Source organism: Aspergillus wentii (genome assembly GCF_001890725.1).
Source record: "Aspergillus wentii DTO 134E9 unplaced genomic scaffold ASPWEscaffold_3, whole genome shotgun sequence".
Taxonomy (NCBI): Eukaryota; Fungi; Ascomycota; class Eurotiomycetes; order Eurotiales; family Aspergillaceae; genus Aspergillus; species Aspergillus wentii.
Genome location: NW_024467834.1, coordinates 3,479,481 through 3,506,204, shown reverse-complemented (window position 1 = coordinate 3,506,204; position 26,724 = coordinate 3,479,481). Strand labels below are relative to the sequence as shown.

The 26,724-nt window shown below is 49.5% G+C and overlaps 6 protein-coding genes across 6 annotated transcripts; 4 read left to right on the top strand and 2 right to left on the bottom strand.

The window, feature by feature from the left end:
- The first annotated feature begins 1,002 nt into the window (after positions 1-1,002).
- ASPWEDRAFT_463859 (uncharacterized protein) lies at positions 1,003-1,611 on the top strand. The gene has a single exon (XM_040836749.1). The coding sequence runs from the start codon at positions 1,195-1,197 to the stop codon at positions 1,522-1,524; it is 330 nt and encodes a 109-aa protein (XP_040691325.1). The 5' UTR covers positions 1,003-1,194; the 3' UTR covers positions 1,525-1,611.
- A 468-nt stretch (positions 1,612-2,079) lies between these two features.
- On the top strand, positions 2,080-5,804 carry amdX (putative C2H2 transcription factor (AmdX); the record flags this gene model as incomplete). Its single annotated transcript, XM_040827858.1, has 3 exons — positions 2,080-2,173; positions 2,240-5,665; positions 5,719-5,804. The coding sequence occupies 3 exons, from the start codon at positions 2,080-2,082 to the stop codon at positions 5,802-5,804; spliced, it is 3,606 nt and encodes a 1,201-aa protein (XP_040691324.1).
- Positions 5,805-6,579: 775 nt separating this feature from the next.
- On the bottom strand, positions 6,580-9,538 carry ASPWEDRAFT_153703 (uncharacterized protein). The gene is made up of 2 exons (XM_040829648.1): positions 9,313-9,538; positions 6,580-9,245 (listed from the first exon to the last, which is right to left on the bottom strand). The coding sequence occupies exons 1-2, from the start codon at positions 9,475-9,477 to the stop codon at positions 6,684-6,686; spliced, it is 2,727 nt and encodes a 908-aa protein (XP_040691323.1). The 5' UTR covers positions 9,478-9,538; the 3' UTR covers positions 6,580-6,683.
- Positions 9,539-9,935: 397 nt separating this feature from the next.
- Positions 9,936-16,391, top strand: mvp1 (sorting nexin Mvp1; the record flags this gene model as incomplete). The annotated part of the gene is made up of 9 exons (XM_040830728.1): positions 9,936-9,978; positions 10,028-12,735; positions 12,784-13,489; positions 13,898-13,986; positions 14,033-14,453; positions 14,521-15,273; positions 15,338-15,480; positions 15,535-16,128; positions 16,182-16,391. 9 exons carry the CDS (start codon positions 9,936-9,938, stop codon positions 16,389-16,391), a joined length of 5,667 nt encoding a protein of 1,888 aa, XP_040691322.1.
- A 1,986-nt stretch (positions 16,392-18,377) lies between these two features.
- Positions 18,378-21,578, top strand: ASPWEDRAFT_27011 (Na+/H+ antiporter Nha1; the record flags this gene model as incomplete). Its single annotated transcript, XM_040832935.1, has 1 exon — positions 18,378-21,578. The coding sequence occupies one exon, from the start codon at positions 18,378-18,380 to the stop codon at positions 21,576-21,578; it is 3,201 nt and encodes a 1,066-aa protein (XP_040691321.1).
- A 1,404-nt stretch (positions 21,579-22,982) lies between these two features.
- On the bottom strand, positions 22,983-24,611 carry ASPWEDRAFT_27010 (adaptor protein STE50; the record flags this gene model as incomplete). Its single annotated transcript, XM_040832934.1, has 3 exons — positions 22,983-24,043; positions 24,105-24,266; positions 24,350-24,611. The coding sequence occupies 3 exons, from the start codon at positions 24,609-24,611 to the stop codon at positions 22,983-22,985; spliced, it is 1,485 nt and encodes a 494-aa protein (XP_040691320.1).
- Positions 24,612-26,724: the final 2,113 nt, after the last annotated feature.

Genomic DNA, 26,724 nt, shown 5'->3' with positions numbered 1-26,724 from the left:
ATCCCCCACACCCCACAAAATGGCTCACTCGTTGAGGCAAATGCGGATCCATCCGCCACCAAATAAGCAGCCCTCAACCAACTCTCGTCCATGGACCAGGTCTAAGCGTATTCATCGCTAGCCGCGTTGCCGCTGGGCCATTTCCAGTGAAGGCGTCGAGCGACTATTTTGCCCCTGGCCCAGTCTCATGTTGATCTTGTCTGGAAGAGTCACGAGGTCTGGGGTTGGAATGAGAGTCTAATTTTTGTTCCGCCAAAGGATTTCTTACGCATTACTAATCGGCATTACATCATGCGAAACATCCAGTCTTATTACTAGGTAGGTAGTTTTTCTTCCTATCTACTCACCGGTAATCATTGCATTTCCCATTTTTTGATTTGATTCTTAACATGTCATCCATGGAAAGGTTTGGTATGCTTTGGTTTGGTGATACTGTACTATCTAATCATTGACTGCCTTGCAAGTAAGCAGGGATTCTGTTGCTCGAGATCAGTCCGAGTGTCACTGCAGACGGTTTATTAGTACGAGTTTGTCTGATCTTCAGTTGTACTCCTACTCATACTACATAGTACACTTATTCATCAAGTACCCGTAGTTTATCCTTATATCCCCCCAGCCACTGAGACCTGAGTAGAGAATGAATGAATGAGGATAGTCGGACACTTCCCGATCCGAAACGATAAAACGATAAGAATAACACAATACCATACGATACGGCTATGATGGGATAGGCAACTGCGAAGAGAAACCAATCATCCGGCGGCTGGATCATCGTTGCCCCGTAGTGCAGTATGTACTGTACAGAGTCCATTACCTTACCACTGACCAGGTACACCCCGCGACTCGTCCTAGGCAGTTGGAGCCTTAGTCAGAAAACTCAGTGAGAATAATCCTCCAGAGGTGACATTGGACGAGGCTATCCATTCCTCTATTGTTTCTGGTGTGCAAATGATAATACCCGGTGTTCCGAGATGACCGTATCATACCGACCTCATCCCCCACTAGTAACCACACCTTTACCCCGTGACGGGGTGTGGGGCCAGGCCCTGGCTCTGGCCCTGTTGTGGCCCATGCTTTCTTGCCTGGCGGGTGCGTGGAGCGTGGCTTATCCCAGCGTGACCGCTAGTAACGCTAATACGCGGTATTTTACGGGGTCTTCCCGCTAGTTACGATTGTTGCAGTTCTCTGTCTGCGATGGCTTTGTCGTCTTCTAGTAGTTGCTGGAGGCGAAATCACTCACCTTCCACCTCTCGCTCGTCTTTCTTCCTCTCTCTTCACTCTCCTATCCCATCCCTCAAGACAAGCAAAAAAAAACATCATCCCCTCTCTCTACATGCTCGTTATCAATTGAGTCGCAGCTATCTCCTCCTCGCCGCCCATTCGGTTATCTCCGGCTTATCCATCATCTCCACGCCGTTGGACAAACGCTCGCGGGCCAGCCTAAACGTGTGTTGCTGCTTCGGAAGATTCACCTCTGGACAACACGAGACGAGTTTCTCACCCTCGATGGAAGAACACCTGTGAACGATCTCCTCTCGTCCTTTTTCTCTACTTCTTTCCCTCTCATTTCCTCTCGCCTGATGTGAGTTAATGATTTTAAATCCCCCTGGATCATGGAAACCTTAACCCCTGCTGATTACAGTCTCGCAAAGTTCGAAAAGAACTCCCAGGCACCACTTCGCCACTTACTTTTTTATCTTATATATATTTTTTTTGCTTCACCGTCGGTTGAGTAGCTTCCAGTTTGCTAAAAACCTATATATCGCATGGTGACTAGGACATTGTGATACGTCGTCATCCATTTCAGCTATACTCTGGTCGGTTCTACCTTGGTTCATGCCGGTTGATTTCTACACATCACGAAAGAAACATGCTAACTTGATGTCATCTCAACTCCAGATTGGTCAATGCCAAGCTTGTTGCTTTCTTCCAAGAAATCACCCTGACGCGGGCACCTACTTTCTGGAATCACGCTTCCCCTCTCTCCTCATTTTGAAACCTACGCCGTGTTGCAGAGACCTTGACTTAACTTTTGGGGCCAGCCTTTTTTCTGGTCCTTGAAAGATAAGAGCGATTAGGATGTTACTAGACGCCATGGTGGGTCAAGATTCGGGTAGTAGCCCCAAAGTGGAGGACCTCGCCAGTATTAGTGAGGTTCCCGGCGATATGCCTGGTGAGTCGTTGGTCATGGCTTTAAACGTCTCATTGCGCTCGCATTCCTAACCCAGTAATCACGCAGCGCCACCCGCCGCGTCAAAGGACAGCTCGAAGAAGACAGACCCAAATAACCAGGCGGCTAATGGCAATGTACCTCCACCCAAGACTGACAAGCCTCGGCCGCACGTCTGCACCACATGCAGTCGCTCGTTTGCCCGCCTCGAACACTTGAAGCGTCATGAGCGCTCGCATACAAAGGAAAAGCCATTTGAATGTCCAGACTGTGCGCGCTGTTTTGCCCGTCGGGATCTTCTCCTTAGACATCAGCAGAAATTGCACATGACTTCAACACCATCATCGCGCCCGAGAAATGCTCGGAGGGAAAGCACCGGTGCCGCTGGTACAGGGACGGGGACGGGGACAAATCGTGTTCGCAAGAATTCCATCGCTAGTAATTCGAGCAACATGAGACCCCGTGCCAATACCATCAGTCACATCGATCAGTCTGCTTTAGGTATTGTCAATACAACCAACCCTTCACCGGCGCCTCAGGCGCAGCCCAACCATGCATACCATGCGAGTATCAGTTCGTCTGTGGGCTCGAATGTTGATTATCATCATCACCACCGCGGCTTCAGCTCGGGGCATCCCCCAGTGAATGGTCTCGCAAAGATCGAGACTTCTGGCCTGCCAGTTGATCTCTCCGGTGGACTTCGTACTGCCCCTGTCTATGGCAGCTTCGATGTTAATCTCGGAGAGATGCTCATGGGTCATGGCAGCACAATCAACCCGGCTCAGCTTCACTTTGGTGGCTCCCCGCAGCAGAACTACGGACACGACTCTCCCTCCTCCCCATTCACTCATGGCGCCCACCACATTCCTCCTACCACGGAACCGATGATGGAAGACGAATTCAGTTTCGACTGGATGAACGGATTTGATCCCTCATTACCTCTGGGTAACGGTCCCGACTCGGCCATCGACGAGTCTTCCCCCTCGGCGATGAGTACAGGTAGCCAGAGTGGAATTAGTGAGGCCATGATGGACGGGTCAAATCGTCTCTCCATGCCTTCTTCTGGCTGGCACAACCCTTTTCCATCGCATACTGGCGCTCCTTCCAACCACTTTCCGATCGATTACTCGTCTCCTACTTTTAACGATTTAGGAATCCCCCCGGAGACTGTTTCTCCAAAGTCCCTGATGGCTCAGAATCCGTTTGCTGAAACGTATGCCACCCCTCCGTCCATGACGTCGGTGGGACAGCCCATGTTGGGTGGACATTCGCAGAGTATGTTTTCATCCTCTATGGCAACAAGCGGAGAATCTCCTAATCCTCTCAACCTCCCTTTCGCCAATAGTGCCCTACGAAATCACCATTCCCCAACCTCCACAGATACCTTTACAGACTCGACACGACGGGCTTTATTAGCCAGTATGGCCCAGCCCTCCGGTTTCAGTCATCGCAAGTACTCCCAACCAGCAAGTGGAATGATACATAGTCGCGACCTGTTTTCTCGTTCCGGTGGATTCAACAGCACCGGTCCGTTACCCAGCACCTTGGACATGCAACGTTATATCTCGGCCTACATCACCTATTTCCATCCCCATAGCCCGTTCCTTCACATCCCGACCCTCAACTTCCAAGCCCCCGAGTATACAAGCAACCTGCGAACGCCCAGCGGTCATTTAAATCTAAGCTCTACCGGTGTAGCCGGGGGTGGAGGCTGCCTGATTCTGTCCATGGCAGCAATCGGTGCTCTCTACGAGTACGACACGGCCGCCTCCAAAGATCTTTTTGAAGCAGCCAAGAAAATGATCCAGCTCTATCTCGAAGAGCGCCGTAAAGCAGACATGTCCGCCGCCTTGAGTCGATCAAATCCCGTCCGTGATGACTCTGTACACAACACCCCACTTTGGTTGGTGCAGGCGATGCTACTCAACGTGATCTACGGACATACGTGCGGTGATAAGATGTCCGCAGATATCGCTAGTACCCATTGTGCCGCATTGGTCAGCCTTGCCCGGGCAGCAGACCTGACACACCATATTGACCCTCATAATCTCCCCCCGGACCACTTGAGTGCTGGACTTGGCGCAAAGGAACAACAGGGCTCTGATTCTGAGAATTGGGGCTCCCCATCATTTGGTCCACCTAAAGAACGGAAAGACTGGCTGGATTGGAAGATAGTTGAGGAACGGAAGCGCACTCTCTATGCCATCTTTGTCCTCTCCAGTTTCCTCACATCGGCCTATAACCATGCCCCGGCTCTTACTAATTCTGAAATCCGGCTCGATCTCCCATGTGAAGAGGATCTGTGGGCGGCTGAGTCGCCCCAGGCGTGGAAGAAAATGGGAGGACATCTAGCATCCAAGAAGGGCCTGCCGTTTTCGGCTGCTTTGACGACACTGTTGACTGCCAGCCAAAGAGAGCAACAGCAAACACCTCCGCCAAATGATCTCTTCAGCTTCAGCACTCCGCCCGAGGATCTGCCAAGTAGCGATATGAAACCAAGCACATTCGGTTGCCTTGTACTTATATATGCCCTGCACAACTATATCTGGGAAACTCGACAGAGACACATGGGTCGACAGTGGACCGCTCGGGAGACCGATGCCATGCAAGCACATATTGAGCCTGCCTTGCGGGCATGGCAAGCTGCCTGGGCCAGTAGTCCATTCCATAGCCTGGAGCGGCCCAATCCATTCGGAGCAGGTCCATTGTCTGCAGATAGTATACCGTTATTGGATCTTGCCTATGTGAGGCTGTTCGTTAATCTTGGACGTTGCAAGGAGGCATTTTGGCAGCGAGACTGGAATGCGATGTCTGATGAGCTCGCGCGCGGGACCGAGATATTCCAGCATGTGGAAGAGATTTCTCCAGATGTGCTTGACCCGTCGATGACCGACACCGTCGGTCAGTTCGATCATAGGCGTGACTCGGTGGCGTCTCTGGGTGTGGGAGATCTTGCTATCTCCAAGACCCCGACGCAAGAGAACCCCATGCATGTTCCCCTAGATGCATTGACAAGCTTCTATCGACCTGGCCAGTCCAGACGGGAAAAGCATCTACGGAAGGCTGCTTTCTACGCAGCTGATTCAATCTCCATGTCAGATCGACTAGGGAATACTTTTGCCGAGTTCACATGCAGAGAGCTCCCCATCCAGTGTGCTATGTGTTCTTTTGACTGCGCTCAAGTCCTTGCAGAATGGATCACCACAGTCCAAGAGCGTGTTGGACAGTACTTAGGAATTCTGGGCCAAGATGAAGTTGATATGGCTCAGGCCTCTGGCCTTGTGCTATTGGAGGAGGAGGATTTTAAACTTTTGGACAAGATTAAGGAGATACTTGGGAGTATCGAGACCAAGTTGCAACGAGAAGCTCAAAACAGTACTACTGTTTCTGCGCTGAGCGTGTTGCAGCGACTACCTAGTGTTGTGGAGGGGGGTTATGGCTGTAAGATTTTGATAGCCACAGCAAGCCTTCTGGACAGAGCTGCTGTCTGGCCAGGTTAGTTTCATCTTCATCCTAACTTATATTGGCCGTTTCTAACCTATTGTCAGTAACAAAACTCATGGCTCGATCTCTTGAAGCGCAAGCTATGCGCTTGAAAGAACGTGCTGAAACCTCACTAATGGGCTCTGCCTAACGAACGAACATTTTGCTATGCCTACGATTTATATTCGCGACTACCCCGAGAAAAAAACATACGGGTCGACATTCAGAAACTTTTGTCTTTGATCATCCTGTTTTGATACCCTGGCCGTTACAAGTAGACAACGATTCTGGAGATTACAAAATCACCGGGTTAGCGTTTATCGCTCACGAAACGCCTCAAACATTCAATTGCCATTCAACTCGCCGAGTCTGTTACAGTATTTTGATCTTCCATTTACGGTGTTATATCTGTTGGGTGTATTTTTGTCTGTTTCTTTTCTTTTTTTAATCTTCTTTTGTGTACATGGAAATCTCTTTTTCTTCTATCTACCACTATCTGTACATGTGAATGATGATGTTACGCCTTTTACCTTTTGATCCTTTTAGCCTGCAGGAGATCTGTCATTGGTCAAATATCCTGTCGAGGCTATTCATTTCTAGCAAAATGATGGGATGGACGCCAACTTCGACGACACTCCCAGGAGCAAGCAATTATATGTTGAATACCACTACATGCTAAGTTGCTGAATCTACTGAAATGTATTTTGAATGGACTTTTCTGTCTTACTATTCTACATCAACGAGGGATGAAGTGAATGGATTTGAAATGCAATCTGTACGATGGTGATGGCAAAGCAGAAGGGGTCTGTTGGTGCAATCGTCTGATACCCGGAATTGATATTCGCGGCGAGATCTGAAGTTGTTTTATCTGGGTGCATATACTACGTTTCTTCTACATATTGTAATACCCAGCGAATTTACCATTTCAGAATAAAATTTAGATTTTTTGATAACCAAATGCCGTTCGTGCTGCATAAAAAATCAAGTATATGTATGAAAAAGCATCATTCTACTTTTAATAATAGTATATCTATACAATAAGCCTCTCAAACGAATACTTGCCGCCAGCCTTCCGTCGCAAGTATCCCATTTCACGACTACTCCTCGACTTGACTTCGCCGGTGGATTTTTTGACCTTGGTCTTGCTGACGTCTGCGGAAGCCGCCTTGAGCGACAATGGGAGCAGCTTGCCGGTAGCGTCGCCCTCATCGCCGTCTTCTCTCTCTGCGGGGGTGTACACGATCAGGTCTGCGCCGTTGAGCTTCTCGTGTCGCACCAGTGCCGAGGACTGGTCGGTCTCTGTTGATTTGCTGGCGTTGTTGGAGGAGGCGGCGACGGTGTCGGTGAAGCGGAGGTATTCGCGGAGGATACCCTTGAGGTAAGTGGCCTCTTCGACGCCGGCGAGGGCGGCGGAGATTTCAGACTTCATGTCGGCGATGAGGTCGATTTCTCTGGTTGAGGGATCGTCGACGCCGGCGGCGGAGATCCAGCCCGAGGGGCCGATGGCGTCGACGGAGGCGGTCAGAAGGTTGGTGATGGTGTCGAGGGGGAGGGGAGGGGAGGTTTGTTCGGGGGTGACGGGGGTGGGTGGGTTTTCGGTGAAGCGGGAGGTGTAGCCACCTGTTGCGAGGGAGAGACGGAGGTGGTGGACCAAGGAGATGAGTTCGTTTTGGGAGAGGGCAGAACGAATGGATTGGATGATGGTAGGGAGGGGGTGGGCGTTGATTTTCTTGAGGGTGGTGTTCAGACCCTGGAAGATCTCCTTCAGGCTTGCCTCTGTGCTGGAGACTTGCTTGTTGTCGTTGTTACTCTCGTGCGATCCATCGGTCAGAGTTTTGGCTGTCTCTTCCAGTGTCACAGAGTGGGAGCGCGCCATGTTCAAGAAAGTCCTGAGCGCGTAGGCCAGTTCGTCCGGGTTCATCATGCTTTGACTCCGAACCACTTGGATGAGGCATCGGGAGGAGTTGGCATTGAGGAAGGCCTGGGTGAAAGAGCCTGTTGGCAAAGATGGCAGAATGCGAGGTTTGAACGATCGTCGCATGGCAATCTCGACATTGCTCATATTTAACTGCCCTAGCCTAATGAGCCAGTCGCAGGTGATTTTGGGCCACAATTCAATGGCAAGTTGGAGGGACGAGGACGCCGAGAGATTGTCGTTGTTCTGGGTCTCCTTCAGGGAGAAGATTTTCGAAAGTACAAACAGAATCATTTCCGGATTGACCTGGCTTCCAGTTTTAGGCAAAGTCTTGGATTCACCAGTGCCGAAATAGTTTTGCACTGCAGAATCAAATCCATCAACATCTTTGCTCTTGGTGAATCCATCCAGGTCATTTGTCAGCTGGTTCCATTTATTAACTTGCTCCGGTGAAGTGAGGCCCAATGATGCCATATGTTCAGTGCGATTCTTCTTCGAGCCTGCATCCCACTGAGCAGCAGAAGATCCAATACCGCGCCCAATGGCATCAATCAAAAGACCGTCTCTGGGTCTCTTAAGTGATGAACCAGGGGTGCTGTGAGACGCACTCAGATCAAACGAGAATAGGGTGCTTCCTTTTGTCGCTACCGCGATGCCCAGTTTTGCAAAGTAGCTGATGAAGACCGTCTGTCCAGATGATCCAGCAGATGGGACATCCTCAACTGAGATGCTGCGCTGAACTGATTGGTATTGCGTATCGTAAAGTGCGACGAGGGACTTTCCGGCACCAATCACGGATTGGGGAGAGATGCGCATGATGGAAGAGAAGCTCTCGTCCTCAAGGATAAATTTCGAAGTGACACTGGGCGTGTATTGGGAAAGATCGAAATTGATGAACCCCTGTTCGAATGAAAGGTTCAATCCTGCTGATCCAGAGTGGAAGTTCCATTGAAGACCATGGCTGGTGAATGTTTTTGGACCGTCAACGTCGGGAATATCAATTGTCGATAGATGTCTCAAACGCTGGCTTTCCTCAACGTTCCGACCATCTTTAGACTGTGCTGGAACGGAGAACATTTGGACTTTCACGTCCTTCAAGCTGATTTGTTCAGTGCCAACTGGATGCGAAACAAGCAGCAAGATAGAGGGCTCATTGGCTCCAGAAGCTGTCAAGTCCCCGAGAGCGAGAGCTGCCAGATCCTGTCTTCTCTTGAACAGCGATTTCTTCGCATCTTCAAACTCTACAAGGAAGCATGTGTGCACTTCGTGGGTCGAGCAAACTTTGGCAATCTCGCTGTGCTGAATGCTCCATCGCTGGCTCTTGAGGTCAGGCGTCAGTCTCCGTACACGTCCATCCTGGTGAACGGAAAGAATGTCGAATGGATCCTTCTCATCCTCCTCTCCTGCATCTGTTGGAACAATGCCGACAAAGATCGTGGGGCTGCTCGAGTCTTTCACAGAGAAAGATGACGAAGAAATAACGGGCGCAGTTGATTCGTTTCCACCTGTCTCCTCGACGAAACACTTGACCTGCTGTTCAGGACGGCTCACAGCTCCGTAGGTCTGTCTCTTTACCGACGACTTGTTCGGAAGTTTTCTGCGCACTGCGCATGGCCGACAAGAGAAGGACGATTGCGGTGGGACAGCGTAGGAAGTCACCAACTTTGGAGTTTGCACCTGGTTTGAAAACCTTATTAGCCCACCAGTTGCAATGCTAATGCGACGAATTTGTATTTATCCATACATTATAAATGTTCACAGCTTCTCCATCGACTGCGACAGCCACTTCATATCTCTTCCGCTTTTTCGAGTCGGCCAGACTATACACCTCACCGATGTGAGTTTTGCCGGTGGAGGCATGGAGAGGGCGAGGCAATTGAGCCAACACCGACGGGGGTTGTAGATCCATCACAGCAAATGCTGGGAGGCAGAATATCAGCTGTTGCACTCTCGCTGTCGCTCAAGGCCTGTTGGGCAAACTTCTTGAAGAAATTCATTTTGGATCGCATCCCGAAAAATTTCCGGCATTACGTTGTGCCGATCTCCGGGGCGATTCCGAATCGGGACTAGGCGTACTGTGTGTATTGTAAATGACGTACAGCCAGGACGAAAAGGTAATAATTGGATTCTGCGCGGGCAACACGCGCTCTCGCGTTCTTTGCGTTGCTGCGTGCTTATCGCAGGGACAATTGGAGTCGATTCAATACCACGACAGGCTTTCGTGCCCTTTAAGCCATTGACGGTTCCCGTTCAAGCTGGAGCTCCCCCATTATCTTCCATGTTTTCTGTTTTCTTCTTCCTTCATCTGAATCTCACCAGGCGATGAGCATTTGCTCATCGTGTGGGTGCTATACATAACCTATGGCCATGGGACAAGAACAACGAGCCATCCACCCATTCTTCCGCAAAGGTCAGCACTCTCGTGGAATTTGATGCCCTCTCTTGCTAATTAGTTGCAGAATCTGGAATTTCGACAAAGTCATCCCCCATAATTCAAATCGATAATTCACCTAATGGTCAATCTCGAGAACCTGATGACGCTTATTTGACATGCGAAAATTCGCTTACAGACACTCCTTCCGTTATGCTAGAGCATGATCCCAACTCGAGTCGCAGAAAAAGGCAGAGAACAAAGGAACCGAGGGATAACGAGACATCGCAAGGGCCGCAAGTCAATGATGGAGATATTTCAAGAACCCCTTCACCCCACGGGGTGAAGGATGCGCCAGTTGATGCTTCGACAATGTCCACACACGCACCTGAAGCCGGTATTGAATCTCAAACACCTTCAACAAATACATTGGCATCACATCCAGTTACCCCTGCGCTTCCCCCGCCCGATTACCCAGAACTCCCAAGCGATACCACTCAGTCAATTGGTCTTCCAGAGAGAAGATCCGCCAGACAAAAGACAATTGGACTGAATTCTAATGGGAAGTTGTTGAGCTCACCAGCTACCAATCGATCCGAAGACAAACTTGACGAAAAGCCGGGAAGTAAGCGGAATAGGAACGGGAGCCGGAAAACCAAGAAAAATGAAAAGAAAATGGTGGTCATCAAATACGCCACTGAGAACGATGCTAGAGAACGGATTGGGTCTGTGATAGAGGACATTGTCAACGGCCGAAAGAAATATGTTCCCCCTACGCGCCCTGCTCAACGTCCTGCTCCAAAGAGAGTGCAGTCCCAACCGTCCAAGGCCACTCATCCATTTTTCATGAAGAAGTCGAATCGGCCGGCCGAAACACCATCCTCGACTGAACAAGTTTCCCATGACTCAGAATCGAAAGATACACAAAATACAGCCCCGGGAAAGACGAACCCCAAACCTACGAGCGATTTTGCAAAGTCTTTCTATTCATTCAAACCGCGCCCCAAATTCCCGGAACCAATACATCCAATTTGGCCTCCGCAAGACTTAGTACATGTCAGAGGTTCTCAAGAAAGTCCTATTCAGCGGCAGCTGGGTCCATTGAATCTGGACCAGAAAAAGGCCAAGATGGCTGCAGTTAGCATCAATGACAAAGAAAATGTGCTCCTTTCAGATATGCATAGAGCGCGACATTCTGAATCTCAAAGTCCAAACGCTTTACGGGTACCCAAAAGACACAACGCGAGTGGGAAAACTTTGCTCAAGAAAGTTATGAGGCAGCTCGCAGGGTCTGATGCTGAACACGATGCAGACAGAAAGGTCCCAAACAAATCCTGTCACCCTGCTGTTTCGAAACTTCAGTCATCCATACCGACTTCGATGACGGCTTTCGATCGGGGAGAGTATGACACTTCTCTTTGGGCACAAAAATATGCCCCGAAATGTGCATCTGAAATTCTTCAATCGGGCCGAGAAACGTTGATGCTGCGGGACTGGCTAAAGTATCTTATGGTTTCGGCAGTCGACACAGGAAAATCATCCGATACAGCGAAACAAAAAGCCGAGGATAAGAAACGGGCAAAGAAGCGCAAGAGAGCCGAGAAACTAGACGGATTTATCGTATCAAGTGAAGAGGAAAATTCCGAGATGGACGAGCTTGTTGATTCCGATGAGGATGAGCTGGCCGGCGATGTAACTGTCTCCAAGAGAACAGTCATTCGATCTGGAGATATGGCCATTAGCTCCAGAAAAGGGGGCGAGAAAGGCCGGATGTCCAACGCAATTCTCCTCAGCGGACCCTCGGGGTGTGGAAAGACTGCTTCGGTATATGCAGTCGCAAAAGAACTCGATTTCGAAGTTTTCGAGATTCATCCGGGAAACCGCAGAAGTGCAAAGGACATCGTGGAACGCGTTGGTGACATGACACGAAATCATCTTGTGCATAACCTGAATGGAAGCGATGAAACAGAGGTGGAAGATGCCAAGCAAAACAAGTTAACTTTCTTCAAATCGTCGTCTGCCAAAAACACCAAGGGAAATGAAAAGTCCCGCCAAAAAAACCCAGAGCATGAAGCAGATCAGAAACGTTCTCGAAGCCAGAAGCAATCGTTGATTCTTTTGGAAGAAGCCGACCTCCTCTTCGAAGAAGATAAACAATTTTGGTCGGGTGTCATAACTCTGATTCAACAGTCAAAACGACCCATCATCATAACCTGCAACGATGAAAGCCTCATTCCTATTGAAGATATCTCACTGCACGCCATCCTACGATACCGGAATCCGACCCCTGACCTAGCGGTAGAGTACCTCCTTCTAATGGCAGCAAACGAAGGTCATTTGCTGAATCGAGGCCCTGTCTGCGATCTTTATGCGGCCAATGGAAAAGATCTTCGGAAGTCAATAATGGAGCTGAACTTTTGGTGCCAGATGGCTGTAGGCAGTGAGAAGTCTGGTATCGACTGGATTATTGACAGATGGCCACCTGGGTCAGATCTCGACTCACAGGGTGATCCACTTCGAGTGATTAGCAAGAACACTTACCAATCCTTCATGGGGTGGTTTAATCGTGATATGATGTTAAGCAACACACTTGACAGTCAAGCCGAATGTCAGCAAGAGTCACTCCATTGGTGGAAACTTACTTTGCAAGACTCGGAAAGCATGTGTGAATTTGAGCGTCCAAGCCCGGCGTCGGCTCATGAGCAGCTTGAAAGGCTGCGGTTCGAGTCCGAGTATGCGGATATGAGAAGCTCTCTCGACCTTCTTTCCTCTGGGTGCTCGGTCGAGTCTGAACTGGTAAGTTGCAGTCAACCCTGTATACACAACACAGCTAATCTCAGACAGGATGCTATCGACATATCTGTTCCCCCGATGCCTGAAAAACAACGGACGAACTATATTGAAGGATATCCACTACTACATACGGATCTGAAGCCTGACTACTCATCACTGCCAGCAGCCATTGGGAGTACTTTTAAGGTTTTGATGGGAAATGTCTTCCGGCCGAATAACGAGCACGTGCTTGAATACACTCAAGCCGAACAGGTCATGCATAACGTTATCAAACCTCAAGCCGTCAACCCACCCGGGGCAGAGCTTCTTGCAGCGCTCGATCCCGTCAAGCAGGGCCCTTATAATGTGTTCCCTGTACCAACAGGACGGCTGGCACCGTCCTTTGAAAACGGAACCCGACCTCTTTCTGAAGACTTAGCACCCTATATACGTGCAATTATGGGTTTTGATCTTCGTCTTGAGAAATATCGCTTGGAACTCAGTGGGCTTCTTTCCCACAGCACGAATAGAACCAAAAAGATGCGAACCACGAAGGCGAGTCGGGCTGCGCTGGAAGGAGGCACCAAAACAGACACAAGGAAGGAAAGGTGGTTTCCTTCCGATACGTACTCTTCTCGAATTATGGCGACGGGCAACAAGGAATGGCAAGACCTGCTGGTTGAACAGGGCCATTTCTGCGTCGGAACAGGCCCAGAGGCCAGTCGTGAACCCAGCCGGGACTGCAATGAGGATGCTTCTGAGAGTTCTGGCGATGGGGGTATTTAGCCGAAATGTATAATGATCATCTACACCAGCGCTGTACTTTAGAATATATAGAAATGCGAATCAATGCAAACAATAATTATCAGGGATAATGAAGCTTGTCTGGCGAGGGCTGGTGTTGACATGCCAGTCCAGTTACTAAACCGAGTATCGTTAGTGTCGGCGGGCAGCAGACATCGTCCTTCAACTCAGCTGCCCTCGTTCTTATCGCAAGAGACTGGTCTTTTTTTCTCCTCCCGATAGGTGTGGCCTTGCTATTTAAAGCGACTATCCTTTGTATCCAGCCGATAAATCACCATCTCATTGTTTTTTTGCACTTGAATACCTCGGTTGATGGACTGCTGATTGATCGATTGCTGTTTGTGGTTGTCGTCATTGCCCTCCCTCTCTAACTCCGCCCGAGCTCCGCTGGATCATCGCGGCCCATCGCCAGCTTTCCCAACCGTCTTCGCAGCGCGCAATAGCCCCTCATTGATTATCCCCCATGTCCTTGTTCGGGACATCACCTGAGGAGGACTCCTCTGTCAATCGAAGTCAGAGGTTCAAGTCCTCCCTTTTTGCCGACGATCAGAACTCCTCCGCCTCTCTCTTCGCGGATGACAGCTCGCCGTGGAACAACACCAACACCAAACGAACAGCCAGACATGAGCTAGTCAAGACCTTGCTACCCGACACGGATATCCCCGAAAGTTATGTCGATGCATACGACCTGGTTCTCAATGCAGGAGATCGAGCTGGGTCGGGGGTGGGCTTAACGTCTGTCAGGGAAATACTGTCTGGCAGTGAGCTGAGCGCGAGCGACCAGGCTAAGATTTTCAACCTCGTCATCTCGGGCGAGAACGATAACAACAGCTCGATTGGCGTGGGACGTGGCGAGTTCAGCGTTCTGTTAGCGCTCGTCGGCCTGGCGCAGGAGGGCGAGGATATTACGTTTGACGCGGTGGATGATAGACGGAAGAGTAAGACTGTATCCATTGCTGTGAAAACTCAACATCTAACTTTGCTTTTTTTTCCCTCAAATTACAGAGCTACCAGAACCAAAAAGTTCCTACCTTGACCGTTTGCGCGCGAAACAGGAATCCAATACACCCGTTGTGTCGCAAGAGCGGCCAAGTACACCTCCTCCCTCTGCCCCCTTGCAAGAACCAAATTCAACATTTTCCCGACGATCAAGACGAGAATCGCTTGGTGGCTTGGAGGCTGATCCTTGGGGTAGTCCCCAGTTACATCGGGATCATGCCCATACTCGCGGCCAGACCGAGTCTGATCACGCCGTGTTGAACGGTTACGGAAGTGTACGGTCGACAACAAACACCTGGTCAAATAAACCATTGGAGGGGAATAATCAAACCGATGTACTAAATGGAAATCGTCGCAATGACACGACGGACGCTGTCCGCCCTCCCAGTAGCTCGGAGTCTGGGTGGGGAGATGGATTTGGTAGCAGCACGCCTGGTGATGCGTTTGGGAACATAGAACGATCGGGAATTGGGGCCTTTGGGCCGCCAACAAACGATCGTGAGGAGCCCAATCCTATTCGGCGATCGCTGGGAATGGGTCGGGATGTGGCTTCACGGGTCGAGGAAGTAGTCACAGTGACACTGCTTCCCGAGAAAGAAGGCCTATTCATGTTCCAGCACCGCAACTATGAAGTCAAATCGGCACGGAAAGGAAGCACGGTTGTACGGCGATACAGCGACTTCGTCTGGCTACTCGATTGCCTCCATAAGCGCTATCCATTCAGAACACTTCCCTTACTTCCACCCAAGAGAATTTCAGGTACGTCTAAGGGCTATGCTAAAAGCTGTCCTCAAAGCTTACTCGTATCTCTGCTCTCAAAAAGTCAATGGCACTCACCTTGCAGCGGATTCCACTTCTTTCCTTGAAAAGCGCCGACGCGGCCTAGTCCGATTTAGCAATGCCCTTGTTCGCCACCCCGTGCTGAGCCAGGAGCAGCTCGTGATCATGTTCCTAACCGTCCCAACTGTAAGTCTAGAGATTTTCCTCCCTAGTTTTTACGATACTGATGTTGTCTTTCAGGAACTCTCCGTATGGCGCAAACAAGCCACGATATCGGTACAAGATGAGTTTGCGGGCCGCATACTCCCAGTGGATTTGGAAGATTCGCTTCCATCTACTTTGATGGACACGTTTGAGACCGTGCGGAGTGGGGTGAAGCGGTCAGCCGAGATCTATATCAACCTGTGCACCTTGCTTGAGAGACTAGCGAGACGCAACGAAGGGCTAGGAGCAGACCATTTACGATTTTCGCTTGCCCTCCAATCCCTCACGGAAGTGACCAAGGATACATACGCTGTTGACACCAACGACGTCCCGTCGGTCAACGAGGGTATCCATGCGACAGCAAGACACCTCTCCACGAGCCAAAGTTTACTCGAAGATGAAGCTAAAGCATGGGAGAGTGGGGTGCTGGAGGACCTGAAGCAACAGCGGGATTGCCTGGTCAGCGTGCGGGAAATGTTTGACCGAAGGGACCGTTACGCGAGGAACAACATTCCCCAACTTGAGCGAAGGATCGGGAACAACGAACGGAAGCTGCAGGACTTGCGAGTACGGCCCCAAGGGACCGTCAAGCCGGGCGAAATCGAGCGGGTGGAGGAGTCTATTTTTAAGGTATGGGTCCCCTTTTGGGGCAGCAATGATTGAGGTGCTAACGCGGTGTGTAGGACAAGGAGTCGATTGTACAGCAACATGCACGAGGAGTGTTCATCAAGGAGTGCATCCGAGACGAACTGGTCCATTTCCAGCAGAGCCAATATCATATCAGTCGACTTCATCAGGACTGGAGCCAAGAGCGAGTGAAATATGCAGAGCTGCAGGCGGACAACTGGCGATCGCTGAGTGATCAGGTTGAAAGCATGCCCACCGGCGAGTGATTCGACGAGATGTGCTTTTTTGGACTCCTTTTTCTTGTTTTTACCCTTTCTTTCTTTCTCTTTCTCTCTCGATCTACCTAGTGTTCCTGGTTTACGTGTTTGACATTTATGCTTCGTTGCTGCGTTGTTGCTGCTGTTCTTCATTAGCCTGTCTGTACTCTTCTGTATGTGGCCTCTGTATGATGTCTTTCTTTCTTCTCTTCCTTCTGCCTGACGGGCTGCCTCGATGGATCATATGCAGCATCCTGGCACAATATGACCTGATGCTATTATCTCACGGCCGTCATGGCAGACAGACACTGGCAGTCACACTGCGTATATGATAGATGGGATCGGAGAATAACCGCCGACCGCCTGAGCAGCCGCTCGTGGCCCAGTAGCCCCACAGTGGAACGCGCCCAGACCGGGACTGGCCAACCAGCCCGCGCCAGGACCTTGGCAGCCTTGCAGGGCTTGGGGCCACGGGGCTCTTGGCCTCTGGGCATACGTATTGGCATGGCCCGGATTTACCTGGTAGTAATACATCGTACCGATTTTACCGTACAAGAACTCTGTTACCCGCGATAACCATGTGGCTGTCTGTGCTGATATGTATGGACGTTGGCAACCTGACTGGCTGGTTTGGATGTCGAGCGCTGCTGATGCTCGCAGATCCGTCACATGGCCAGTGTACAGTTACCTAATAGCACGCTTCCTATTACTATTTAGAATGCTATCCCCTTTATCGACTGGAGCGATAACGATGACGTGCTAGTGCTACTAGGATTGCCTAGAACTTCTCGTAGTCCCACTGGGGCACTCGTCGATCCGCACATAGTCCGGGTAATTTACCGTCCTCAGCTCTGTATGTAACGCTCTTGCTGGAAGCAGGGAAAGTGGGAAACTCCGCCCGCCAAGACCCGCCATTGTTCGCTCCGCGACCGACCAGGCGCCTTCCCATGCAGTCTTCTGGATTCTTCCTCGTTCCTGTTTCGCTGCTCGCGCGCCTTCCGCTTCTCTCCCAAGAACCTTCCAAGAAAAGACCAAGAAATACCAAGAAAAGAGAACATAAGCAAATAAGCAAATAAGGGAAAATAAATAAGAGAAGGGCTGAAACCGTACCAATTGGGCTGTTACCGCATTAATACACACACACCCTGTATCCATCCATACACGTACGTTCCCCAGATCGGATCGGCCTCACTTCGTCATGGGCTGCTTGGGTTCCTGAATTTTCTGATTCCTGACGGTCTCCGCCGGGCGTGTTTCTCTCTTCCTGCTCTTGTCCCGGTCTCGTCTTTTTTTTTATTTAGGTTTTTAATTTTTTAATTTCCTTTTAATTCTTTTTTTTTTTTGTCTTGTCTTGTCTTGGTATCGGCTGCTTGTCGTCGCTTGTCTTTCTTGTCGTCGCTTGTCGTCGCTTGGTCTTCTTTTTCTTTCGCTTCTTTCCTCTTTTCTTTTTTGTGATTCCTCCTCATCTCTTCCTATCTGGATAGGTTGGTTTCCCTATTTCGGTAATCGATCCTCTTCCATTCCTCCCTTCCTCCCACCCCCTCCCTTCGCCAAGTCCTATCAGTACTACTTCGGGGGGCAACGTGCATCTGACCCTCTCCACCCGTTCACTCTCAATCGCTGGATCACAACCACCTTCTCTCTTCTCCTCTCCCCCCCTTGCAGTGCAAGAAGGGATACCGAGCTAGGCGGAGAGATAGAGAGACAGAGCGAGAGGCATCTCCCCTCCTTTCGCCTCACTCGTCATATTCGATCGTTTCCCTCAAGGCATGCCGAGCAACCGAGATCACCGACACACGAGGCGGAAATCGAACGGTCCATTGCTTATTCGTTCGATCGGGGATTTTCGGAGTATTTAAGGGGTGGAAAAGCACAGCGGAAAGCGTGACAGGAACAGCTGGACAAGGGAGACAACCGCGGAGGCAGACTGCGAGAGCGCGCGAGAAAGCGACACCGTTGCGAGGATAATCACAAGGGTCGTTCCCCACCATCATCATGGCGTGGGACCATCTGGATATCGATAAGCCGCATCTGGCGTACATGATTCTAGGTGGTTTCACCGGCCTGTTCATGTTATGTTCTCTTTTTGTCAAGGAGAAGCTCTACATTGGTGAAGCTACCGTGGCCACCCTCTGTGGCATTATCTTCGGGCCTCATGCCGCCAACCTCTTTAACCCCATGGAATGGGGTAATGTCGATAAAATCACCCTAGAATGTTCCCGGATCGTCCTGGTCGTCCAATGTTTTGCGGTCGGCGTCGAGTTACCCAAAGCTTACATGGAGCGTCACTGGAAATCCGTCTTCTTGCTCCTCGTCCCTGTCATGACCTGGGGCTGGTTAATTACAAGTTTGTTTATCTGGTGGATGGTGCCAAAGCTCAATTGGCTCGACAGTCTCGTGTGCGCGGCCTGCGTGACAGCTACTGACCCCGTCCTGGCATCGTCTGTTGTAGGTAAAGGTAAGTTCGCGAAGCGGGTTCCCAAGCACTTGCGAGACCTGTTGTCTGCCGAATCCGGTTGCAACGATGGCATGGCCTTCCCCTTCATCTACCTTTCCTACTACATTCTACACTACCGCCCTGATGCCGGACAGGTCTCTCTGAACTGGTTCTGCGTCACTATCCTGTACGAGTGTATCGTGGGTGCCTTCTTTGGGTTTATGATCGGTTATCTGGCTCGTCACGCGATCAAGCTTGCGGAACGCAAGCAGTTGATTGATCGTGAGAGTTTTCTGGTGTTCTACTTCGTCTTGGCCGTCTTCTGCGCCGGTTCGGGAAGTCTGTTGGGCATGGATGATCTCCTTATCGGCTTCTCCTGCGGTGTCGGTTTCAGTAACGACGGTTGGTTCACGGAAAAGACCGAAGAGTCCCACGTCTCCAACGTTATCGATCTTTTGCTCAACTTGGCGTATTTTGTCTATTTTGGGTCCATCATTCCCTGGGAAGACTACAATGCCCCCGATCTCGGCCTGGTGCCCTGGAGACTCGTAGTCATTGCCCTACTGGTCATTTTCTTCCGCCGTATCCCGATTATGTTGCTTTTGAAACCCCTAATACCGGACGTCAAAACATGGCGTGAGGCTCTGTTTGCCGGTCACTTCGGTCCCATTGGTGTCGGTGCCATCTTCGCCTGTATTTTGGCCAGAGCCGAAGTGGAAAACCACAATACTCAACCTATGACACAGGCGGAGCTGGACAGTATAGATCCTAATACCCCATCCAAACACAAGGAGCTTGTGGAGTTGATATGGCCCATTACCACGTTCATGGTCATCTCCTCTATCTTGGTGCACGGTTCCTCAATTGCTGTCTTCACCCTTGGAAAGCGGATCAACACCCTCACCATTACGCTGTCCTACACCACCGCCAACGAGGAGGGTCCCTCATGGATGAACCGTCTTCCCCGTGTGCAGTCGCTGGCCAAGGGTTCCATGTCGTTCCGGAAAGCGGATGAACTGGATGAGTCCTCCAACGAAAAGCTGGACTATCCCCCTGGAACCTTGCCCCCTATCGGTGTTCCTGGCAATTTCCTCCGCCGTGTTCGCGAAGAAGATCCCGAGCCCCAGGCTAGTAGACCCGCCAAACGACATCTAAGACGCCGTAAGCGCACTGCTGGCGTTGGTGGACCGATTAGTCAATCTGCCATTGCGCCTCAACGACGAACAGAGGGTGAAGAAGAGGAAGAATCCGAAGAACGTGACCGAATTGAACGAGGTGGATCCCCACCGTCGAAGGAGCGTGATCGCTATGGCCGGGAGCCTGTCATGGAGGTTTACCTTGAAGGTCATCACATGATTATCGAAGACGAAGAAGGCAATGTTCTCACGACGGAAGATATCAGCCATATGTCTGCCGAAGAGCAGCAACAGCACATTGAGCAGCAACGCTTGAGACTTCAGAAGGATGGCGATGGCGAATTCGCCAAATCTAAGAGTCAGCCACATGAAAAGACTGAAGGCGAAGAAATCGAAGATGCAGTCGGAGAGAAGACCGGTCACCCACTCGCACGTCTAACCCGGTGGGCAGGCTTTGGAAAGAGTCGTGCCAAGGATCAGGAGGAGGAGATCAAGAAGAAGGAAGAGAAACCGGCAACATCGAGCTCAGCCAAGGCAGCTGAAAAACCGTCCAAGGGCAAGGCTCGTTCTGCTCACGCATACCAGTTCGGTAACACCATCATTGTTGAAGATGAAGATGGAGAAGTTATCAAGAAGTATTCTATTCCCTCGGAAAAAACACCCGCTCCTGCTGCTCCCTCTGGTCCTGTCCGTCGTGGTTTGACACGCATGGGAACCTGGCTTGGTAACCAAGATGAGCCCGAGTCATCGCAGGCAGCCCAGAACAAGAAGACAGGCATTGATGAATGGTTGACGGATGATGGACTTCGATTCACTGTGGCCGAGAACGACGAGGTCAGCAAGCGTGGTGTTAGCCATAAGGGCCACCGCATGAACAAGCAAGAGTTCATCCGCCAGATTCAAAAGCTCGACCCCAAGGCCCGTCGCGATCTCGTGGAACAAACTGACGCCCCTCCTCAAGTCAAGAATGTGGCTAAGGATGAAGCCAAGGTGCAAGACAGCAAGGAACGTCGCCAGTCCGCCACTAAGGTGACAGGCAACAACGAGACTCCTACGGTACCTGAGGAAGATCAAGACCTTGAGTCCGTTTCAGGCAGCGAGATCAGTGGGGAGTCGGATACCGAGATTCCCGGTGACAATGTTGCTGCTTCGCTGGCTCGAGTCACTCGGGGCACTTCTGCCCAGGAACGACGGAGTAACATCGCTCCCTCTCACTCGCCTGCCATGACTCCACGCCCTCGATCTCGACGGGACTCTGAAGACGATGGCACTGAGCGTGTTCCGCCTTCTCAACTCCGTGAAGCCGCTGGTATTTCGGCACCACCTCAACAAGCGTTGGACGATACTGGTGAAACTCCTGCGGAGCGTCGCCGTCGTCTGGCTGCCCTTGGTGAACTGAACAATTCGGATGATGAAGATTCTGGCGACGAAGATGATGATGCCATCGAATCTGATAGCGACGATGATGACAACTCCCGTCCTGTCCAGGGCAAGGTGCAATTTGCAGAAGCCACCAGGCCTTCTGAAAGCCGGACAGAGGGAACTTCAAGATCTTCTCGCAGACATCGATCACGAATTTCATGGGGCGGAGAGAAAGGAAGGGGGGAAGAAGACAAGAATTAAATGAACAAAAACAGGGCAGTGCAGAACCAAACATGAATCTTGCGGTGTGAGAAGAAAAGCAAGTTTGTTTTATTTTAATTTTCGCCTGCTTCGCACTAAAGAATGTTTCGAGAATTTCGTCTTTTTTTCTTTTTCATTTTTCTTTTCTTCCTCCTCTTCACATACATTGAAACCTCTGTTGATGCTTTGTACAAAGGCTTATGTCGTGTAACGATCTCGCCCTCCCTTGCCATCGTTTGGATATCCATGCATCGATCCATCCAATGCAGCGCTTATTATATTATCTCGATTGATTGAACTTTGTTGCTTCAAATCAAGAATACCTCTTACTTGCTTTTATTACTCTTGCTGTAATTAAGGTTCATGTTTCAAATATATCATTTTTTATTTTCTCTTTTTTTATATATGTACTTGCTATTTCCTTTCATTGTCGTACAAGGTTCTCTAGAACATAGTCAGCTTGCTTTTCTCGGGAAACTCAAAAGTCAGAAATTGGAATTCGTCTATTGAATGTCGCTGCGTGTTGTCCTTGCTTTGGGCGGGGTATATGCAGCACTAGTCTATGCTCTGGCGATCAGTAGGTAGATGGCTAGTATATATTTTCTTGGTCTTTCTCGTGTAAAAGTTAAAAGTATTAAGTTAGTAACAATTTACCTTACTCGAGAAAAGTGTATAGTACACAGACCGGTCATCTCATTCTCACTCGCGAGTATGTGTCGGTCAGATAGATCAAGGCAGAAAGTTTGGTATTCAGTCAGGCAATAAGGCATAAGGCGTAAGGCTGAATAAATGGATAACCTCTCGCTTAAGAAATATAGTTCTGTATAGCTGCATATTATAGTCGTCTATACTAGTAGATATAAATTCAACTCTTATACAGCACAAGCCGTACGTATATTTTTTTCATTTTCATATATCTTCAGAGTTAGGGCTATTAAATATTGACAGGATTGAGAAAAGAAGAGATCACATCCATGCATTGTTCATTACGTCAAGTAGAAAGAAAGAAAAAAAAAAATATGAGAGAGAATAGAAAGATGATAGGTGAGAGAGATAGAAATAGATAAAGGTAGGTAGATGAGAAAGTAAATGGAGAAAAGAAGTGAAGATAGAGAAGAGAGACAATCCAGGCTAGAAATGCAAGAGCACCGCTTATTTTTTTTCGTCCAAATCAAAAGGTCCCAAATACAATCTCCCAACACCCAACACCGTTTATATAACGCGATTCGGCCTATTAGAATAAATATCCCAAAGGACTCGAAAGTGAAGAAAGAAATAAAGAGACCAGGTGAGGAAAATGATCACCCTGGAAGAAGAGAAGGGGTATCTCAAGCAGCAGACACAACGTAACGTTACGAAACTTTTTTTTTTTTTTTTTGATCCGGAAACCCCATGCATGCAAGATTAAAGAACTCCGCCAGGCAAATTTATCTGGGCTTGTCTTGCTGCGCTTTCAAAGCCTGCGCTGTTGGGAGCAGATCCCGTCCCTCCGCTGCTGGGAAACGGATTGTTCTCAACGGGTTGCAATTGCTTTCGCAACATGAACATTGGCTTTCGCCCTTCCTTTTCTAGCTGTTTGAAGAGAATGAGCGGTTTCTCTTCCAGTCCCAAACACCGTTCTTGATCCCCGTATACAATATACAACGCATATTGTTTCCAGTCAGCATTGATGTTATACTTCTTGAGGGCAGCCGGAAGAACTTTATAGCATGGATCATCCATGGACACCCGGAATGATTTGAAGATTTCAACGCTAGGAGGATCCCCGCCCGACCCTGCTCTAGACTCGGACCGTGAAGGAATATCTCGGGAAGATTGCGTCGGGGTGGGGTTCAGTCGATCGGAACGGGAGGATGGTGCTGTAGGAGTTTCTTCGGGGTGATCGTGCGCGGCTCGGATGCTGTTGTTCGAGCCCGGTTGTGTGTAAGATCGTGATGCCAGTGTTGGTTGTTGCAGATAGTGAGAGCCGGGAGATGTCGGGGACGGGATCCCTGGGGACAACTGAGAACCGCCATTCATCGCAGATAAGTGTTGAGAAATCGCAGTTGACGGATTTAGAGAGCCATTATCATTGTAGGGGCGTTCTTCATAGATGGACGGTGGGATATGGGTGGGAGAGGTGGTCTTTGGAGTGAGGCCTCCAGTATGAGCCTTCTTGGAGAATGTTCGAGACATGGCGGAGCTGGCACGATCATACAGATTGAATCCAGATGGCGAATTCAGTGTTGGACCATCGTAATGCGATTCAGAGGTTCCCACGGATGACGGAGGAGGGAGCGGTTGTGACCGGTCCTTGGCCATTTTGAACACCGGAAGAAGTTCTTCTCGCAGTCGCCGGTAGTCATCCATCACGCGTCGCAACTCATATTCGACAGAGGTGATCTTCTCATCTCGTAACCGGACAGACTGGATTAGACGGGCGATGTCCTCTTGTGTCGCATTTTCGTTCATGCTTTGGTCCGCCGCTATGAGAAGAACACGGTTAGATCAAAGGGGGGATGATTTGACAGTACCGAAGAAACATACAGAGAGGGATATAGTGGTCTGCATCCAGCGGGATATCCTGCTTGACCTTGGTTTCATATACACTTTTCAGGATAGTCAACCGATGCCCAACACTGGTAATGCCCATTTCCTTCAGTTCGTCATGTTTTAGAGCAATGAGAGCTTCGCCAACAATTTCGTTATCTGTAATACGCAACCCATCCATCGGTTAGTAAATTTATTCTTCCACCTTCCCGACGAGTCTTGTGGTGCCTGATTGAACTCACCTAGAAAAGCCCCGCAGTATTGACGGAGGCCAAGACCTACCAGAAAGCTGGCACATTCCTCAGCGGTCCATTCGACTATGATAGTTCTGGGGGAGCGACGGTCATCGGGAATTGTATAGGTAGGCGTGTGCTCCGTGGAGTGAGTTTCGGAGTCAGTGGCATCGGCATCGGAATCGGCGACTAGGTGAGGAGAAGTGACGACACTCCGTTCGTACTCGTCGTCGGCATCCGAGTCGGCATGATATGAGGTATGGAGAGACATGGTGGAAGAGGTGATTCAGAGACCGACAACGACGTCCACTGAGGATTCGAGGATGGTGTTGGATTGAAGCGGACGCCGGCCCGGTCGAAGAGGTGAAGCTGCCGCCAACCGGGACGAGATGAGAAAAAAAAAAAAGAAAGAAAGAAAGAAAACGAGAGACAACGAGTCAAGTCAAATACGCGCTGGGCGACAACGTCCAAGAAGGAATCACGAATAGCGATAAGCGTTTAGTCGAGGAAGAAAGAAACCCGGCCAAACAGGCGACATGGACGGAATCGAGTGGGGGACGGCGTTTAAGAAACCAGGAACATTCCAAAGGCGGAGAGACGGGAAAAGAAAGTCAGGGGGTTATCATTCGAATAATATAAAAAGCGGGGAGGGAAAGAATTGATAGAGAAGGGAAGAGGAGCAAGAGGGAGAAAAAAAGCCGTGGCCGGGAAGCAATCAATAATATTGTTCTGGAGCAGCAGAAAGACAACGTGTGAGAGAAAGAGAGAGAGAGAGAGCGAAAGAGAGCGGGGAAGCTTTTCTGGGTCGGGGAGGATCTTCTCCTGAACGGGGCTAGAAGAAGGACAAGAGCAATCAATTCACGGAGAAAATAAGCAGATAATAATAGCAGTTAGAGAGAGAAAAGAAGAGGAACAGACGAGATCTCGCCATGAAGGGGCAAGGGGCAAAAAAGAGACGAAGAGAAGAAGTTGGAAAAGACGCTGGAGTTGGATAGCACGTGACGGTCTGGACTTCTTTTCTTCAGGTTGATTTGATCAATCAAGAATCAAGACTCCAAAGTACTTTGACTTCTCTACTCTAGCTATTCTACTCTAGTCTACTGGTGATGCTGATGCTAGGTTGATGGATGCTGAGGACATAAATCCTTGCATCGCATTCCTAGTTCACGATCTCCAAGATCATCAGGATCATCTTCTATCACGATCAGCAAGCAGCAGCAGAGCAGCACATCCAGTGCGATGAGTCCTCCGGGAATTACATCCTCATAATCCCTCGCTAACTATCCAAACATTATGCAATATGCATCAATATATCCGATGGTCCAAACTCTTAGACATTATCACCACACATCCACTCCGAGTTGGATCGTCGACTGTCAGATTCCAATAGTGCCGGTCAGGGTTACTTGCTTAGGTTTCCGAATTCCGATTCCTCCGCTGTCATGCTCTATTATTATTGCTCTCGGGATTATTCTGACAAAGGCTGATGATATTCCCAGTGTTTCCCCCCCTTAACCAACTCCAAGAATGATATACAAATCCTTGCTTCAGGCGTACGAACCCATCTGTCGTCAGCTAGTCCCGGATATACATACATTAATGCCTCAACAAGCGGCAATATCAAATAAGAACGTTGCGCTAGCATGTGGCTGTGTCAAACTCCTGGGGGGAGAAGCTAAATGATCTGCTTCAATCTTCAGCTCATTGATGCTCATCACAATCAGACTACTCGCGTATCTACCAGTCATTGAGTCAACAAAATGACGATAACAATTAATATAAATAGTTATAATAATAACAACACGATCATCTCTCGAACTGGTTCAGGAGACATGGGCCCCTGAATCTGATCCGAGCATCCACCGGCCAGCACTTGCAGAGGGACTACCAAGAACTATCTACAGGCCTCCGTGGTTAGTGTTGTTTAATCTCGGGATATCTTACTAGTATTGGGAGGCCACCATGATATTTATTGCCGATGATGCATGGTCTGAGTGTCTTTAATTTACCCACTTTGCAACGGCTCTTTACTTGATTTTGTTCTTCCTCTGTAGACTGGTTGTCCACCAGAACATTGTAGAACTAATCATCGCACCACATACACCGTCCCATTCAATCAACAATGCCCATTCAATGACAATAAAAAAAACAAATACAGTCAACTAGTCGATGACGTGCATCTGCCAGGAAAAAGTTGCGGTCCGATTCGATTTTCAGCTGGCGCAAAAAAAGATCCAACCACCACCACTGCGTATTCACTGCCCTTCATCCCAGCAATCCCAAGACTCGTTTCTTGCTTGCTATTGTCTTCGTCGCATAATCAGTTATTCAATTCCCTTTTCAGTCTATTAATGTTGTTCTTGTAATTGTTTTCATTGTTTGGT

Bases quoted from the DNA above. Each gene is read 5' to 3' on its own strand.
- ASPWEDRAFT_463859 (XM_040836749.1), top strand. From the start codon at position 1,195: ATGGCTTTGTCGTCTTCTAGTAGTTGCTGGAGGCGAAATCACTCACCT.
- ASPWEDRAFT_153703 (XM_040829648.1), bottom strand. From the start codon at position 9,477: ATGGATCTACAACCCCCGTCGGTGTTGGCTCAATTGCCTCGCCCTCTC. The intron at 9,246-9,312 runs GTATGGATAAAT...TTTTCAAACCAG, and splicing joins AAGCTGTGAACATTTATAAT to GTGCAAACTCCAAAGTTGGT.